Raw genomic sequence first — 19,869 nt, 5'->3', positions numbered from 1 at the left:
AGGAAATAGCTTGCTCTCCAAATTCTAGAGGCATCAGGTATCCCTACAGCTGAAAACAGTCTTTTAATGTCAGATTATTGCCTAACAAATCCTTTTTTGTTACTGATCTATTAACTGAAAAGAATCTGCATTTTATGTTTTAAGTTGAGACCTGGCTAAACAGCACTACTGGTGTAGCTACACTAAGCTTGTTCTCCAAATTATGCCTTTTATTAATCAGTCAAACAAAACAGGAAAGGAAGAAGTGTTACAGCTATTTTTTCTAAACACTTTTTGTGTAATGACATTGACCTGGGTCAATTTACATCATTTGAATACCTTGTTCTTGAGCTGAAAGCAGAATTATCAGTGCTCATGGTTACCTTGTATTGACCCTAAAGTTGTTCACCTGTGAATTCTCAGAGCTGATTGCACTTAGTGCAACAAAATAATCAATCCTGAATGGAGACCTGAATATCCACATCAACAAAAAGAATGACTCCAAAACCATGGAGCTTATGAATTTGCTGGACAGCTTTGAACTTAACCAACATGTAAATGAAGCCAGTCATCAGCACAACAACAGCATGGACCTGGTAATAACAGCAGGGTTAAACAGCAGCAACATCTCAGTAACAGTTACCTTACTGTGTGTGTGTGTGTGTGTGTGTGTGTGTGTGTGTGTGTGTGTGTGTGTGTGTGTGTGTGTGTGTGTGTGTGTGTGTGTGTGTGTGTGTGTTTTTTAAATACCAAACTAATCTTGACAAAGACTAAACGGGGACTTCTGGTTCAGAGACAATTCCTTGTCCTTTTTATTTAGCTCAACGGGCAAAATCGTGACGTCCATGGCAAAAAAAATTACATAAAAGAATGAAGAACAAAACGTGCTTAGGCAAAATCATAGGCTTCATGTTGGACATTATTATTATTATTATTATGGATTATTATTTTTTATTATTCAAAAAAGGATGAAAAATAAATAAAAACCGCGATTGAATTTGCGATGTAATCATCATCATCATCATCATCATCATCATCAAAGTTATCTTACAAAATGGCCTTCACACCGGTGCTCGATCCCTAAATATTCATAACTAAGTAGGTAGATGAGTTATGTGATCGGCACCATGTAATTTCTTTATAATACAAAATAGCTTTTAATGACCAACTTTGAGATAAACAAACATCACAAACTTGCGTTTTACCTATTGATAATTGAATGACGAATGTAATATAACAAGCTGAAACTGAATCACGACATCGCCTTAAAGCATCCCTTCGCAAACCTATGGATGACGTCATCTACTATGCCTCCATGTTTTGCTCCAGCTTGAGGAAAGAGCCCCCGTGTGATTTTGATTGGATTTGGATGTACTGGACCATTTTTAGTACCATTTTGTGGTTAAAGTAACCACTGAATGGTTACATTACAGGTAGATAGGTACATCACTGCTGTAATACTGACGACCTTGCATTACGTCTTAAAGAGATGGATACTCGGCGTTGTCTCGCTCGCTGCTTGGTGTGAAATCAACGTGAAGAAAGAAGAAAGAGGTGTGGGGCAGCCCCTGATCACTGCTGTGTTCCTGTAGAGCAGAGGTAGGAAACAACACTAGCATAGACCGACAGCTTCACTGACTCCTGATTTCACCAAGGCGTGTGTGTTCATGTAACCTGCTGCAGTGGAGAAACATGACATCCGCAGACTGTTGTAATACTGTAATAGTACAAGTGCAGCATTCCAAATGTTCCTGAGGTAAAAATAATCTAAACATGAAAATATGAAAATAAAAGAAACCTTTAAGAATAAATGGTCCCTCTTTGACACATTTTATGGATTCCTCTATGTTTTGTGTTGAAAATCTTTCATCTGCAATGAAAAGTATATCTTCAGCTGAAAGATACACTGCATGTTGCTTGTGGACCTGAAGTATATAATATATAGTAAGTATCTCAAAGTTGTCCACAAGTACAGTGCTTGAATAAATATACTGTCTTTATTCCAACCCTGCTGCTGACTCAATCTTATGTTGCTCTGACTGCGCCCAATAGCCACAACCATGGGGAAACTAAAGATAATGTAATAATAAATTGTTACTTTGCCATAACTGCTGTAACTGAGCCATTATTTTTTCCACCACTGCCTTTCCTGCTATTACAAGTCAAGTGTCTTTTGTGAAAAAGGCCTGTGAATCAAATTTATTTATGAATGATAAAGAAAAATGAGTGTTGTGATGCTGGTAGTCAATCAAGATTCAGGCTAGCAAGAGTTATACAGGAAGCAAAATGACATGTAAACTACAATGAAGTGTTTTCCACACACAAGAGCATTACAGGGGAGATTTGTACCAGTGAACTGAAAATGAAGCAAAAATATCAACCACTCACTGGTTGCAGTTTCTTTAATGTAAAGCTTGTCTTTGTTTTATGTCATTGTAAACTGAGTATCATTTTGGACTGAAAAAAACATGAATGTGTTACCTCGGACCCTGGGATAATGAAATTAGCACTTCACATTTTTTTTTTACCCTTTATATACAAAAAAATAAATACATTAATAAAATCAGTAATCAGTCCATTAATAACAAAACTATTAGCATTAAAAACAATATAGTTGCAGCCAAAAAGCAACATCTGGTAAAAGAATAAGTAAACAACAATAAGACTAAAGCATCCAGTAGCAACTTTTGATACATCTTGTTTTTAGGCATGCCCGTGGAATGGCAATACCAGTCCACTGGTCCACAATACCGGTCCACCCCGCCACTTTGGTCCAAAATGCAAACAGCTATTGAATGGATTGCTTTGGTACACACATTCATGTTCCTCTCAGGGTGAATTGTAATAACTTTGGTTTATGAGCAATACCTGCAAAATTAGTAACATTCCCACCAGGCCTGCAGCATCAGTTGCTATTTGTGTTTAGCACTAACTGGTAAATGTAAGGATGCTAATATGCTAAGATTTTGAGCATGATCAACATTATACCGGCATGTTGCCACTGTTAGTATGAGCATGTTAGAATGCTGATGTAAGTATTTAGCTCAACTGTGCCTAAGTACTGCCCCATAGAGCTGCTCTCTGTATTGATCCACATAGAGAGTAAGGAAGACCAAACTCTGAGGGAATCCTCATTTCTCTGATATCTAGATAACACGATCTTTTATAAATGTATATGATTTACTGTAAATGCATCTGTCCTGTAGTTTCATACAGATACCAGTCACTGAATGTGTGTATGTGTACTTCTGTGTATAGAATGCCATCTCTGTCGGAGCAGCTGCAGGAGGTGCGGAGTCGGGCTGAAGTCTGTTTGTACTCTGGTGGCAGGGTGGTGGAGGTGCGAGCCGGGGTAATGTCAATGGCTAATCTGCCCTTACCACCCTGCTCCAAATACCACCACATCACTGCAGAGACCATGGTCATAGAAAACAGCTTTGGCAGAAACAGGAAGGAGGTGAGAGAGAACAAGTACACATACAATATTCATTTAAATGAATCTGTTATAGCACCAGAATTAAAAAGGAGAGGAAGAAAAACAGAACAAGTAGAACAATAATAGACAATAAATATGGATACAAAACATATACATACATACATATACAAAGAGTATAAAATAGATATTGCCAAATATTTAGTCGGTCACGCTCTTTGTAAAACATGCTACACAAAATTTAGTGTATCACACGATGGGAAAAGTCACTCCAAAGACGTTGCTCCACCTATGACTGTATTTATACTATCTCTCCCATTTTGTAATCACCCTGTCGTGCAAATTGTCTCACTTGCCAGCAGCCTCTCTCAAAATCACAGAAGTATAATGTATAAGTGATGCTACATATCTTTCAAGTAATACATAAATAAATTAAATGCTGAATTAATATTCACTTTTGTGTTTTCATCTATACAATGTAGGGATGTTCACAGCATTTCACTTACAACCAGTTATCTGAGTCTGATCCCCTAGTCCATAGTTCACTAACTAGTGGACCGCGGTCCGAGTCCGGACCCTGAAGCAATCGTGTACGAAACCAGATCGATAATCCATTAATTATTAGATGAATTGGACGAGCTACTTCTGTTTTAACCGGTGCAGCTTTTCAAGTGTTTACAACCAATGCCGTTGACACTGTGTCGGATAAGATCAGGCAATGAACTGGCCAATTGCATACGAGTTAAGCCATGCCACGTGATGCTACTCAGCCAATCAAGTCTCTGCATTCCAGGCAGTAAACATAGAGGCACAGTCAAAAGTTAAGAGGACAGATGAAATGACGACAGAGAGACAGAAAGAACGATAAATAAAGCAATACAGAGAGAGAAGACGATCAGATGAGTGAGCGAGTGATTTGGAGACAGGGAGAGAAACAAAGACGGTCAGACGAGTGAGCAGATGATCGGAAGCAGGAAGAGAAACAGACGATCAGACGAGTGAGTTGGAGACGCCGAAAAAAAACAAAAAACAAAAATGGCGCTATCTAAGAAAAGTTGATTGCAAAAATAGAGCTTTCAATCCGGAATGGACGGACTCATTTCTGTTCATTCTTCCCCCCGGCAGTACAAAACCACTGTGTCTGATATGCTCAGAGACCGTAGCGCTCTTTTAAAGTGGCAATGTCAAGCGCCACTATGACACAAAACACAAAGATTTCGACCGAGCATACCCCCTTAAATCTGAACTGAGGTCTCAGAAAATAAGCCATCTGAGAGTTCAGTATGATCAGTCCACCAGGATCTTCACCTACTCATTCACTACCCAACAACGTGCTCATGAATGTTCCCTCAGAGTTGCTTGGATTTTAGGTCAACACAAAAAACCATTTACTGATCGGGGGTTGTTAAGGAGTGCATGAGTGCAGTAGCTGAAACCTTATATGAGGGAAAACAACACGAAGAGCTGTGTAACAAAATAAAGCAAATACCTATTTCAGCATCATCAGCCACAAAGAAAAGTAAGATATTAACACAGGATGTACTAGCCCAGCTGAATGAAGCCATCCATGAGGCACCATGTATAGGCTTGGCTGTAGATGAGTCCACTGATGTGTCTGACAATGCTTAGTTGTTAGTTTATGTCAGGTTCTTCAACAAAGACCAGAAAATATTCTGTGAGGACCTGTTAGGTGTTACTCCCCTTCAGACCAGTACAAGATGAGAGGACATCTACCTGGCCATTAAGGAGATGTTAAGAGAGCGTGGAATAGAGCCAAAACAAGTGGTTTCTATAACCACAGATGGAGCCCCTGCCATGACAGGGAGAGAGAGAGGAGCTGTAGCAAGACTGGAAGAAGACAAACAATTCATACCACTGCATAATCCACCAGTCTGTCCTCTGCACCACCCTGTCAGATAAGCATGCTGAGGTGATGAACACAATAATGAAAATGATACATTTTCTCAGGGCATCCTCTTCCTATCAGCATCGCATGCTCAGGGAATTCCTCAGAGATGTTGAAGCAAATGCTGATGATCTTTTGCTGTACAACCATGTCAGATGGCTCAGCAAAGGCAGGGTTCTGGAGCAGTTTTGGTCCATCAGAAAGGAGGTAGCAGCTTTCTTGGTAGAGCTGAAAAGTCAGAAGGCAGCACAGTTTACTTTGTTTTTAAAAGATGAGAAAAAGATGGATAATTGGCATTTTTGGTTGATATCACTTCACATCTGAATGATCTGAATATGAAGCTACAGGGCAAGAACAATTCCATTTGTGAACTGATAACAGCTGTGTACTCCTTTCAGAGGAAACTTGAGGTGTTCAGCGAAGACCTGCAGGGAGACTGTGCTCACTTCCCAGCAGTGCAGGACCAGGTTCAGGGACAGAACCCTGTACATCATGACCATGTTTGGCTCCACGTACAGTTGCGAGGCAGCTTTCTCCACAATGAACATCCATCCATCCATTTTCTATGCCGCTTATCCTTTTTGGGGTCGCGGGGGGGCCGGAGCCTATCTCGGCTGTCAGCGGGCGGGAGGTGGGGTACACCCTGGACCGGTTGCCAGCCGATCGCAGGGCACAAGCACACAACCATTCACACTCACACTCACACCTAGGGGCAATTTAGAGTCACCAATCAACCTGTGGGAGGAAGCCGGAGTACCCGGGGAGAACCCACGCATGCACGGGAAGAACATGCAAACTTCACACAGAAAGGCCCGACCCGGGAATCGAATTGGCGACCTTCTTGCTGAGAGGCACATGCACTACCTGTTTGCGCCACCGTGCAGCCCCCACAATGAACATAATTAAGACAAAATATCGTTCCAGGCTTACCAATGAGCACCTCCACATGTGCATGAGAATGGCCCTGACACCATTTAGGCCCAGTTTTAAAACCCTGGCAGGAAAAGCTACAGCTCAACTCTCTCACTGAGCAACAGAAAGAAGGGGAGTAGAATATAAGAGGGAAAGACAGAGAAACTGAAAAAGAGTTCAATTGGTAGGATTTGTTAAGATTTGTATTGTATAAGTGGTTGAAATTGTTCAGTCAAGATGTGAGACAGTTAAAGAGGAAAAAATGAAAAAAAGCTGTTGCTAAACTTTATTTCTCTCAAGTTAAGAACTTTATTTTAAGATGCACAATTTTTCCAAAACTATTTTGTTTATTTTCTTTTTTTAAAAAATGCAGTAAATCTTTTAATAAATGTATCTGTGCACTCCAATGTTAAGTGACAAATATTGTCAAAATGTTCATGTTTTATAAAATGTTTATCAGTTATTGTATGCAGACATTCATGCAACTACTTAAACATATAGCATACTAATGCAAGTCGGACATGATGTTCTGGACCTTTACTTGAATAAATTTTCTCTGACTGGACCTCTTTGCGTTTTAGTTGAACACCCCTGCCCTAGTTGCAGTCACTTTCTTTATGTAGGAACTACTTAATTTAGTCTTTGATGCTGCATTATTTAAAGCAAATAGTTGCCTTACAGGGATTTTCAGATTGACTATGTGTACCCTTGTCTAAATGTAAGGGGTATGTGGACAGTGGTAAGGCTGGTGGGACAGCCTATGTAAGGTGCTGGAAAATTTCCTTTATTTTCAAATCCGTGTTGGCAGGTATGAGTTTATGAACTGTATAATCACTGGACCTGCGGTATACCCATGTTAAGGAGGTCTCAGAATATCAGACCACAACTTGGTCCACCATCTGCCCTTGCATACGCCTACAGTCCAATAGCAGCCTGTTATTCTGTACTAGTGTTTAACTTATAATATATGCCTCACTGTGTGGAGGAGACTGGGATCATTCTTTTATGTGGAAGGCAACATCATGTTTGACTTAAATTTTGCTATCATAGCTTTGTACAGCAAAATGTAACAAACATACATAATGTACATAGATATAAATTTACTGATTTGCTATTTATTATTAAAATATAAACAAGGCAACTTATTAAAAGAGTCTTAAAACATATAACAGGAATTACAGATTGGTCAAGGATTAAAATTCCAATGTAAAACAATACAACTGCATCAAATTAGAACAAAATGGAAACATTAAACCTAGACAATTTCCCCTAGGGGAAATTAAAGTAACACATTGAAAAGGTCTCAAACACAATTAGAATGCATTCAAGAATCATTTTACCATAGGTTAGCATGTTAGCATTAGCATGCTAATCATTAGCATGTTAGCACAACAACCATCCATCCATCCATCCATCCATTATCTATACCGCCTATCCCTTTCGGGGTTGCGGGGGCTGGAGCCTATCCCAGCTACGATGGTACACCCTGAACCGGTCGCCAGCCGATTGCAGGGCCACATGCAAGGACAAACAAACAAACATTCACACTCACACTCACACCTACGGACAATTTAGAGTCATCAATTAACCTAATGAGCATGTTTTTGGTCTGTGGGAGGAAGCCGGAGTACCCAGAGAGAACCCACGCATGCACGGGAAGAACATGCAAACTTCACACAGAAAGGCCCCGTCTGACCCGGGGATCGAACCGGCAACCTTCTTGCTGTGAGGCACGCGCACTACCTGCTGCGTCACCGTGCAGCCAGCACAACAACCTGACACCAAAAGTCAAACCTCCATGCACCACCGAGTTCATAGGACCTCATGTTAGCATTAGCATGTTAGCATTGTGGCTAATGCTAACAGGCTAACAGCACTCATTGCATCACTAACATGTCAAACTCACCAGTAATAGGCTCAGCTGTGGCTCGCTATCAAGCCACTGTAGAGCTTGATGACGAGCTGATCATTTGAATCAGCTGCATAGCTGCAGCTGAAGCTACATATGTGTGTGTGTGTGTGTGTGTGTGTGGGGGGGGGGGGGGGGGGGGGGGGCACTGAGGCTCAGAGGTTGCCACGGCAACTTGAGGTCAGGCCACCGGTCGCCGTGGTGATGAGCCCTTTTTGCACTGTGAGGGTCTGAGAAACGTCTGAATTTCGCCTCAGCGCACCCCTCGAACAAACACTTCTCATGCAAACAACAAAAGTCCTATTGCCGAAATTTCTTCACCATCAGAGCTGCAAGGCTTTGCTGTACACGCTGATCACTTTCTTTTTTTTTGCTGGGGTCAAAAATGTGGATTTTAGAGCAAGTTAAGAAATGGTTGGCTTCTGTCTCTCCTGTTTTTGATTTGTATTGGACCTTATGGGCCAGGTCAGAGGTACTCTCCTCGCTCAGAGTCTCAGAAGTCAAACATAGTAAGGTCTGTTGTTTAGCCAGGCACATTGTGGGAATCAGCACAATGTGGCATTACAACTTTGGAAAATTTCACACGTGTAGAGTGAAATTTGTGGTTTGGAGGAGCGTGGAAAGACAAAATTTCAGACATTTTTCAGAACGTCTCTCCACTTTGGCAGTTGGTCTCCTCCACTCTAGCACGAACATTCCGTGCAATACACACCCATTATAATCTCCAAATTTCTCCCAAAACGATCATGGTCATTGAACAGCGATTGATCAAAAACTATTCGACCTATCAAAACGTGGAATAATACACCAATACACAAGACTTGTGTCTATGTTTTAAAGTTAGAATAAACATAGACACAAGTCTTGTGTATTGGTGTATTATTTCATAGCTATTTCATAGCTGTAGGGGCAATAGGCCTCAGGGCGATTGCCCCGTGGCCCTTATAATAATAATAATAATAATAAGAAGAAGAAGAAACACGCAGAAGAACAAGAGTGTTCAAGCATAGGTGCTGAGCAAACAGGTAAATGAAAACAGAATAGTATATAATGAAGTACAAGTAAATGTTAATGAGAACATTATCTAGTTTGTGGACACTTAATTTCTTACCTCTTCCTGGAGAAAAGCCAGTGGGGCTATTTGGAGGTGCAGATCCTCGTCGAATCTTTCTCTGGATCGTTTTCAGACGCCAAAAAATGTATCCAATGCTGCTTGCAGCATCGTAGAAGTGTTCCTAAAATGAAAATACATTCAAAATGAATTTGTTATCATTCTGAGAAATCTCAGAATTTAAATGTCAATGTAACACACACAAAACCCAACAATGCTAAACATGAAAATTATGAAAACAAAGAGTACAATAATAATGACTGTACATAGCCTTTCTTGGAGTATGGGTCTTTGAGGGATGGGAACACTGTCACTATCCCTAGAGCATACAATTCTCAGCATTAACAGCTTTGGTGGGGAGGTGCCTGAAAAGAGATATTAAATTAGCATTCTGTGCTTATGTAATGGTCAAACAGGTATTTGTATTAGGAAGAGTACACACAAATAGAACACACATACCTGTGTTTATCAATCATGTGAGCCACTATTATATTGACCATTTTTCTTCTGATAGCATCTGTTAGAGTTTGTGTTGTGTGATATTCCTGGAGAACCTCTTCACCACCTGAATTGGTTCCAAGTACACCTTCGATCAACTTAAGAAAAAAAAAAGAAGCAAAAAATGTGATGAACAGCTTTTCTAGATATTAAGAATGACAAATCTTGAAGTAAAAAACAAAAAACAAAAAACTGAAAACTGTGCTTTGTCACAAGCTTTTTAGCAGATGCTGCATCACCAGTACCCTCAACTCTTGATTTCTTCGACAAGGAGCAATAGGAAAATTCTAAAAGGGGAAAAAAAAAAAAAAAACTTTATTCTGTAGGGTGTTGGAAAAAAAATCATTCTGAATGAAGCAACACTGAGCAGGACATTTCCTTAAAAAGTTGTTAAGAAGCATATTGTTGTATTGCAAAAGTGAATTACAAAGTCCAGATTTATTGCTCCGTATACTGTAAGATTTGTGTGATAAAATACAGGTTACACCATTTGACATTGGGATACATCACATCATTGCCCCTTTGCCCCTCACCGTCACTTGAGAAAACTGTTAGAACCACATTGCCTTGGCTGATAAGGTCACTGAAAATGTCTTCATCAACTTCTGTCCCTGTTGCATCTTTGTACACTACTTTTGCATCAGGTGGCAGGAAAAGATAAGATATATCTGAATGCACCTTTTGTTGTTCTTGCCTCACAAATGATTTCACATTCACCAAAGTAATCCACCACTTTATGATTAAACAGACTTGGAGAAACCCCCCTACACAAAATTCAGTCTCTCTTAAGTACAAATAGTTTTTCACCCCTGTTTTTCCCTCCTTAAACCAAGAGTAAGTAAAATATAAACAAACCTTTTTCATGGAACCGCATAAACTCAAACCGCCCATCAACCTCATCCACCTTCACATACTTCTGCTGTTGGCAGTATGGAACATGGACCAGCATTTTGCTGAGACACGCAAAAAAAACTTGATATTTAAAGCAATTCAAGCAAAAATGATTAAAGGTCTGTCATAAACATGGTAATTAGTATCGACCACGCCATACACTGTAGCAGGTGAATTCCACAAGACAATGCTATTACATTTAACAGTAACATTACCAAACAAACCAGTGGCTGCCCATGCTTCGAAGTCCAAAATACACATAATCCCCACTGCCATGTGCAAGTTAAGTCATCCTATGGCTCCATTTCACTAAAGTAACATTCAATAGCAAAATATTTGCACACTCAAAAGGATGCAAGTGCCTAGCAAGCATCACTCACGTCTAGACCCAAGCAAAAACACTGCAACATTAGTGTTGAAGGCTAAATTGAATTTTGGACACATCTCCCCCTCTGTTAAAAACTCGCTACACCACACCAGTGGAACACCGTGAACTTCATATTAGTTCATTAAAGAGAAACTATGCAGGATTTTCCCGTGGCTGTGCTGCATTTTTACCTTAAACAGCTTCAGTAATTGTGCTTGTTACATACATGACTTGGAACGTGTTAACGAGTGAGAATGGAGGCTCTCTGTCCTCCACCTGGCGCCTGTCTCCCCGCTCTCGTCAGACTTGCACTCAGTAACCCATAATCTTTCGTTTATGATGGTTATGACTAACATTACATAAACATAAACGTCGTGTCACTGCAATGTTATTTGGGGCTCCATGGATAGCTTTTTTCGCCATCTTAAAAACAAATGCACATGGCCTTGAGGAGGGTTAGCTGTTCAGTACCAGCGACAACAAAGCTTAGTGGAGTAGCCTATATATTCTCCATAGATATTTAATTTTATACACTGCGTTTCATTTAATATTATTGTATCCATAAGTTTGATTTGTAGCGTGGCAGAGCGAATTATTAATTGACCCACGGGTTTACCTGGGCCGAAGCCTAGGGGCCTACCAAAAAAAAACAAAAACCAAAAAACTCTCTTCTATGGTGTAAGATCGCTGTCAAAAAGACGTGTCCATAATTAAAGTTTCGTATTTGTAAAGTTAACAATTTGTGTGTCATAAAAGTTGTTTTACACAAAATTCTGCTGTCATATATGTGAGTCTGTGAAATTGGGTACGGGTTACGATTGTTTTTGTATGAGTATGAGTCTAAAAGCTGTGAGTGCAAAGTTTAAGAATACAACTCATTTTTCTACGACTACAAAGTCTTCACTGTGAATACGAATTCAAATTTACGGGTACAACTCGAAAAGTGCTGAAATGACGTCACTGAGGTCACAGTCAAGTCGCAGGGGAAAGTAATCAATCGGCGATTCCTCCAACTGTGCATGTGCTTGCCCCAGACACATACATGCAGGGCAACGCCACCAGCCCCGGAGAGACTTCACCACTGGCAAAGCTCTCAAGTCTCACCCACTGGGCGTGAGGCACACGCATTTCAACCCATTCACATGTTCACATGCCATATCTTGTATTTCTCACACAGAGAAATTACCAGGATAACGCCCACCAAGTTGCGCCACTATTTTTTAAAACAGTGGAACAGAGAGAGGAATTGGTGATGTGTCGGTCGCGAAAGAAACAGCTTGTAGAGCTGCTCTTTGAAGTGAATGATCGGAGCAGTCTTCTGCCTGGGAGCTGGAGTGGGAGCCACTTTGTATTTTTTTAACACACTGAGCAGGATGGGGAAGGGCGGGGGTTACAGACACAGCGCATGCATGCACACACACACTTGCACTAAGAAATGCTGAATTGAATAAATATTTTTATTTGTACCAATTTATGTGTCATTTATCAGATCAGACCCCCATCCCCACCCCATCCCTCACTGCCGCTGCCAAATCTCATTCTGAACTCCACTCAAAACTTGAGAGCCCTGCACAGGTAACATCAATAATAACGTGCATAGCCATTATTTATTTCATAAAATCGAACCATGATATACAATATACATTTCTTGAACTCACATACTCACTGCTTTAGCTTGCAAGATAAAGATATTTACAAGCCGATGAAGCTAGTGTAGTGCTATCGTTACTGGGATTAGAAGTGGGCCAGTGCTAATTAGTTAGCACCAAACAGCATAATATGAAACATATAACGTTACCCCCCAAAAATGCACTGTCCTCATAATTTTCGACCAGAGCATTAATAATCAAGCCAGATTTGGGATGAGTTAACGTGAACCAGTAACTTATTGTCTCAAATTTATAATTGAATTCGTAAACCGTGCAATAAGCAGGATGATTCATCATGTCCGGGTTTATTTCTCCATATCAACCTTCTCACTCTTTCTGTGTTAACTTTGCTCAAAGTTACTGGTTCACGTTAATTCATCCCAAATCTGGCTTGATTGTTAATGCTCTGGTCGAAAATTATGAATGGTAGCACCCAGTAACGATAGCAATAACTAGCTTCATCGGCATGTAAATATCTTTAACTTGCAAGCTAAAGCAGTGAGTATGTGAGTCCGGGAAATGTATATTGTACAAAATGGTTCGAGTTTATGAAATCAATAATAGCTATTCACGTTATTAATGACATTACCTGTGAAGTCTCTCCAGGGCTTGCGGTGTCATCCTGCATGTTTGCGGGCATGCGCATGCGCAGTTGGAGGAATCGCTGATTGATTACTTTTCCCTGCGACTTGACTGTGACCTCAGTGATGTCATTTCAGCACTTTTCGAGTCGTACCCGTAAACTTAAATTCGTATTCACAGTGAAGACTTCGTAGTCATAGAAAAATTAGTTGTATTCTCAAGACTTTGCACTCACAGCTTTTAGACTCACATAAAAACATAACCTGAACCCAATTTCACAGACTCACATATATGACAGCAGAATTTTGTGTAAAACAACTTTTATGACACACAAATTGTTAAATTTACAAATACGAAACTTTAATTATGGACACGTCTTTTTGACAGCAATCTTACACCATACTCTTCAGAGTTAATTTACTTAGGCTTTAAATAACTCCAACGCTGAACACTATTTGAATCAGAATGTGTTAAAATTACATTTTGAGAGTGGAAATCAACTCTAACATGTTTCACCCTGAAATTTCAACACTCAGTGTTCTTCACAGTTCTTCAACTTCGCAGTTTTTTGCTGTGTAGGGTGCAGAGAGTCAGAAAGGAACGGCAAGTCTCAGGATCTCCGTCATTGGAATTTCCCCTTGTGGGACTAATAAAGGAATATTGAATACCTTTCAATGGGCGGTGCACGCGGTTCGTGTCGGAGTGCAGGCTGGGTATCAGGCGTTGCTGCCTGGGCAAGAGGGATTGAGGCAGCCACCACTGGAGCTTGGTTGTGAAGGAGCGTCAAAAACCGCTGAGTCTGGGCTGTGAGTGCATGTAGCTGCTCCTTCATGCCATTCTGGAAAGAATCTTGGCGCTCATGACGCTCTCTAACACCTCTGACCAACCTCTTCAACATCTGATCATGGTCTTGCAACCACTGCTCTTGAGAGTGTAGAGCAGTACGGAGGGCATCGTTCTCTGCTGAGTCCGACATGGCCAGATTGTACTGTAACAACTCTGGAGAAACTGGGACTCAGGTGCAGAGGAAAAGAAAACTCTGGAGACAGAGTGAGGTTCAAACAAAAATCACTGTCTTTATGAGAATCCAAAACAAAAAGGCAAAATAAAAACCAGGAATCCAAAAAAGGCTAACAAAAACAGACAGGAAAAAAGTCAATCCTTGAAACTGGCAAGGTGTGGTTGATGAAAGACGGGAAAACAGAGGAAACTGAAACGACACAAGAGGTTAACATTACAAAATAAAACAGGAAACAACATGACACAATCCAGAATGTTACACAATGAATCCATCAAAAAATCAGTCTTTGAGCCTATGCCTCTCTTTCAGGCTCAGTTGTATTTAAAGAGTCATCCAGGGTTTAGAGTTGGGAGGTATTTTTATTTATTGACTCATATAGTGGTATTAATGCACAAATTGATATAGCCCATAATGATGCAGATATGGCTGCACGGTGGCGCAGCAGGTAGTGCGTGTGCCTCACAGCAACAAGGTTGCCGGTTTGATTCCCGGGTTTGCATGTTCTTCCCGTGCATGCGTGGGTTTTCTCCGGGCACTCCTGCTTCCTCCCACAGACCAAAAACATGCTCATTAGGTTAATTGGTGACTCTAAAATTGCCCCTAGGTGTGAGTGTGAATGTTTGTGTGTTTGTGCCCTGCGATTGACTGGCGACCGGTCCAGGGTGTACCCCGCCTCTCGCCCGTTGACGGCTGGGACAGGCTCCAGCACCCCCCGCAACCCCGAAAGGGATACGCAGTATAGAAAATGGATGGATGAATGATGCAGATATACAAAAGCTAGGTACTTTAATTGCATGCATCCCAGGTTAATGGTATCAACATTCACACATTTCTGACCTGCTAAAAGTACCTCTGCTACTTAAACAGAGTTTGTCTGGTGTTTCCTTTCTCTTAGTCATAAGTTAAAGATTAGCTGTCATTTCTGTGCATGTCTGTGAGTGCAGTCTACACAATCACTAAAAGGAGAGCAGAGAAGAAGAAACAAGACAAAAAAAAAGAACAAACAAAAAAGAAAACATCCAAACAATTGAGACATTAAAAGTTGATCTAAAGAGGTGTGTAACCAATCTCAGCCCTAGCTCAAGGTGGTAGACACTGGGTGGTTCAGAAACGGTATCGCTGTATTACTTCACTATCACATGGACCAGTTATCAGGTTCTAGGTTCATTACGGGAGGAGGGAGCATTTAGTAATGTGCATGAAGTAGCAAGAGTAAGAGTCACAAGCAGGTAAGTTTATAAAAGCACGTGTAACTGTATTAATTATCTGTATAAAGAGGAAGGAAAAACCTTTGTCACACACTCAATGAGTTTTTGGTTTTTTACAATGTACCTTTTTTAAATTTAAATGAATTTATCAACACACCCTTTGAAGTGCTCATCAAACACCAGTAGAAGTCAAGTATCAATTCCCAAACAACTTCAAAAAACAAATCAAATACAAAGTCAATACCATACATTTACAGAATGCACCTTTAAAGCATGAACAGTTCCTCTTTTAGTGTCTCTAGTGTCCTTTAACATTGAAGTCTGCAAAACGAAATCCTTCAGTGTTATGGCAAAGATCAGTCCTACCAGAATGATGATGGAAACACAGTTCAGATATCTCAGGATCGTCTCATCAATTAGCTTGGCTCACCACCACTGCTGAACTCTACCACCACTATTGCAGCGCAGAGGGCAGCAGGAGAAGTCCACTTCAATAAATTTCAACAGGAACAAAGAAAAAGACCCGGCCTGCAATAGACCAAAAGGAATCAGGCATTTACTCTTTCAAACTCTGACACACACATTTAGAGTCTAAGGCTGAATCCCATTTCACCCCTTGGCCCTCCCCCTTGGCCCTACCCCTCCGTTTTGCACGTTCACGTGGAGGGGTAGGGGTGTCCCAATTCCCATTATGACGGAGGGGTAGGGGGAAGTGGTAGGGCTATGTACCCCTCCAAACGGAGATTTTTCTGAGGCACACTCCAAACGGAGGGGTACGACAGATTTCTCAGAATGCTTTGCAAGACCGGTATTTTCTCCATGAACGAAGTTTTAAAATGTACGAAAACCACTTTATTGTCTATTTTAACGTAGTTTCAATGTGTAGTGGTCATTTTCCTCGTAAAAAAAAAACCCCGAAAAAAATCGATAGTAGTCGAGGCTTCAGTTACGTGGTTACCGTTGCCAGGCTGAATGCCACTAGTGGTGCTCTGTGGGCAGCCTGATAATCTGCAGTGATAACGTTATCAATAATAACTTTGGCAACCTCGCTGCTGGTATTTAGTTACATTGATAGCGTTGTGGGATACAACATGCAGGAATGTCATACACAAATCGAATGTGACGGTAGCATTAGCTTGTCGCATCTGCCTACGTAAGAGGCAGCGGCGACTACTGATGACGTACGCGATTGTCGAAGGGGTGTCCCAATTCGGAGGGGTTGACTTTCGGCCCTACCCCTTGGCACTCCGTTTCAAGGGGCAAGGGACAAGGGGTAGGGCTAAGGGGTAGGGGTAGAAAAGAGAAATGGGATTCACCCTTAAATTGCTTAAACTGTGACATTTCTTACTCTGCTTCATTTAATCAACTATATACATGACAACTAATCTAACCCTAATCAGAAATAATCATTTAAACATTTTTCTGACAACACTTCAGTATGATTTAGTTGCTCCGACCACACGTTGCTCTCACTATTTTACTCATCGCCACCGCGCATAAAAAAAACACAGCGGGGGGGGGGGGGGGGGGGGTAATTTACAGCGCATGGCCCTATGCACGGCATGTACAGAAATAACGCAAGCTCTAACTAGCATCTACTTAATTATTTAACGGTAAACAACGAGTCGGTACCAACTAATTCACTCACAAAATTAACAATTAAATTCACTCACCAGAAAAAGTTCAGTCATATGCGCACACTCCAACTCGTTAAGGAGCACGGCTCACAAACTCCAGGTTTTTGTCCACTTTGCAGAGACAGGTGACATGAGGACAGAGTAAATAGTGTTTTTAGATATCTACTTCACAAGGCAATAGCTCATGCTCGACTTTAGACGGCTAATATGACTGCTGTTAGCAAACATGGCGACGACAATGTTAGCCAACACTCACGTTTTTCCTCAGCTCGACAGCGACACGATATCCCGACTTAATTTGACGAACTGCCAAAAAGGGAAACGTTCTCCACTCAACCTCTCATATCTTCATCAGAAAAAAAACTCAAATATCAATTTCTCTAATACAAGTTCCAGCGTAATCCTCAGAGCAATCTAAGGTGCGTCCGTGTTCGATCCAGTTTTCGCGGAAGAGAGAGAGATTCGGAAATGCGAGTGAACTTAATCGACACGGAGCAAGCTGGGCTCTGATTGGCTGATAAAGGATATCAGCCCTGTATCATGCGCATGTCACCTGAACTCGCCGAGTTCAGCGCTATCCTCCTCCCCTGTCACCTGAATCTTTACAAATGTCATGAACTAAGCACATTAAGCACTTTCACCTCCAATGAAATGAAATTAAACATTTTTAGATCAAAGATTTTAACCCTTTTTTTAAAAAAAAAATGAATGAATCTATTAATGCACTCGTTTGTCTTTTTAAATCACCTTCTAATTTATTTCTGCATGGAAAATATGAATTTTACCATCATCATTTTTAACTGACATCTCTGGATTATAGTGTGATATTTAATGTCTAATAACTTGGGTTACAGGTGGGTCTTGAGGAGTGATTTGAATGTGATGAGGTCAGTGCAGTCACGGAGGAATTTGGGGAGTGAGTTCCAGAGTGTGGAGCCAGCAACTGACAAGACTGTCCCCCCAGCTCCGGCACTTGGTCCTGAGACAGGTAGTAAGGAGTTTGGCATCTGCTGAGCGAAGATTACAGGAGGGGATTGTATGGGTAGAGCAGGTCAGTGAGGTAGGAGGGGGCGGGGTTGTGAAGGGATTTGAAGGTGAGGAAGAGCAGTTTATATTGAATGCAGTGAGGGATGGGGAGCCAGTGAAGGTTCTGGAGGAAGGGGATGATGTGGTTGTAGGGAAATCAGTTCATTAAACCTCTAAGTTAATGTTGCATTCGTTAATAAAATAGGGGCACCAACCTTCCTCAGCTCAGAAGCATTTTATTTATTATTTCTTGTACTGCTGATTTAATGAAGTGTGTGAATGAATGAAGTAACAGAGGACCAGTCTGATAATCTGAAGCATAAATTCTTGATACAGGGATTGCTTATATCCAGCTCAAAAGGACACCGTCTGACCACGACTTGAATGAAAAGTCTTACTTATTAAACACAATAATGGGAATGAATATGAATAATATGATAAATAATATGGGTGGTATGACATAACACAAACAACTGTATGGAGAGACTTATGGCAAAATAATGTCAGAACGAGTTTGGCAATAGTGAGAAGTAGTTTTGAGGAAAAATGGGGACGTGAATATACTGTTAATTTCTTGAATGAATGGCTGAGAGAATCTGAGGTGAATTGAAAGTATTAGAGCATCAACTTGGTAGCCCCATTTCTTTTGCTGGAAGCCCAAGAACAGTCCAGAGCAATCTTCAGTTCACAGCCAAAGAATTTATTGAGGTCACATGTATAGTAATGCAGCGCTGTTCTCAGAATGACAGAGATCTCGCAGGATCTCCGCCAGAATGAGCACAGTTTTCAGACAAAAGTTCACATATATTTTCTTGGGTTTTACCAAACCCCATACAATAAACAGACATACGTTACAGAATGTAATTGGCCAGTTTCCAGGAAGTGGACCTATCATGCTTTGTTCATGTCTTGTCCTTGACTTGTAAATAAACAACCTGTGTGTGTGTGTTGTCTTGAGGCGAGAGAAAAGAGGAGACAAAAAGTGTCATCTGCCTCATGTTATCAGAACTGGCTTTAATCCATAAAGTTATCTTTACAACTCTGAGCTGTGGAGGACATTCACTTAGGTTACACAAGTGCAATAAAAGATCACAGGATGAGAACACATAAAATCACTTGAAAAGACTAAATCGTTGCAATTTCCCCTTTTGACATGATTTTATCATGTCAATTCAAGGGATTCAAAGGATTTTATGTATTCAGGTCTTACAATGCTGACTTATAATTTGTAAACTAATGGTAAATCAGTCTCATCATCAGAAGCTTAAGGTCTACATACAGTGATCGTCTATATCCAGACACTAACTGACAATGACGTAAGTAGAAAATATTACTAAATTAGCACAATAAATGAAAACAGACATGAATAACAAATCATATGACAAATAATATGGACAATATGATGTATCACAAACCACAGTTACAGTGACTAAATGGGTCTAATGTGATTTAACATTTCATAGTCTATGACATCAATCCTGGATTCAAAGGCAGCATGGAAGATACCTACTTTTGTGCCATCAGCGCTCTGACAAAGGGCTATCCCGAACTGCCATGAGTGGGTCCCAGACTGTCTGTTCCAAACTGTGTTACGGTTAAACGGGGAGAACCAGTCAAACCACAGTGGACAGCCGGTGTAGGACAGACATGCTTCAGTGCCTGGGTCTTCTGGTGTCAGTAACAGTAGAGGAGAAGCGCCTTTTAGTGGCTATGTAACCCAGATAGATGGGTGAGGCTATT

At 40.8% G+C, this 19,869-nt stretch overlaps 1 protein-coding gene across 1 annotated transcript in view; it reads left to right on the top strand.

Moving 5' to 3' along the window:
- The first annotated feature begins 1,008 nt into the window (after positions 1 to 1,008).
- rnf31 (ring finger protein 31) overlaps positions 1,009 to 19,869 on the top strand; it is a 150,507-nt gene continuing 131,646 nt past the window's right edge. Inside the window, exons 1-2 of the mRNA XM_070974644.1 lie at positions 1,009 to 1,578; positions 3,238 to 3,436. Of these exons, the coding sequence (XP_070830745.1) occupies positions 3,239 to 3,436 (198 nt within the window). The 5' untranslated portion in view covers positions 1,009 to 1,578; position 3,238. The remainder of the gene's footprint in view (positions 1,579 to 3,237; positions 3,437 to 19,869) is intronic.

The sequence above is a fragment of the Chaetodon trifascialis genome, chromosome 11, assembly GCF_039877785.1.
Source record: "Chaetodon trifascialis isolate fChaTrf1 chromosome 11, fChaTrf1.hap1, whole genome shotgun sequence".
Taxonomy (NCBI): Eukaryota; Metazoa; Chordata; class Actinopteri; order Chaetodontiformes; family Chaetodontidae; genus Chaetodon; species Chaetodon trifascialis.
The sequence above is the reverse complement of the archived record's forward strand: the minus strand, read 5'-3'. Positions and strand labels throughout refer to the sequence as shown.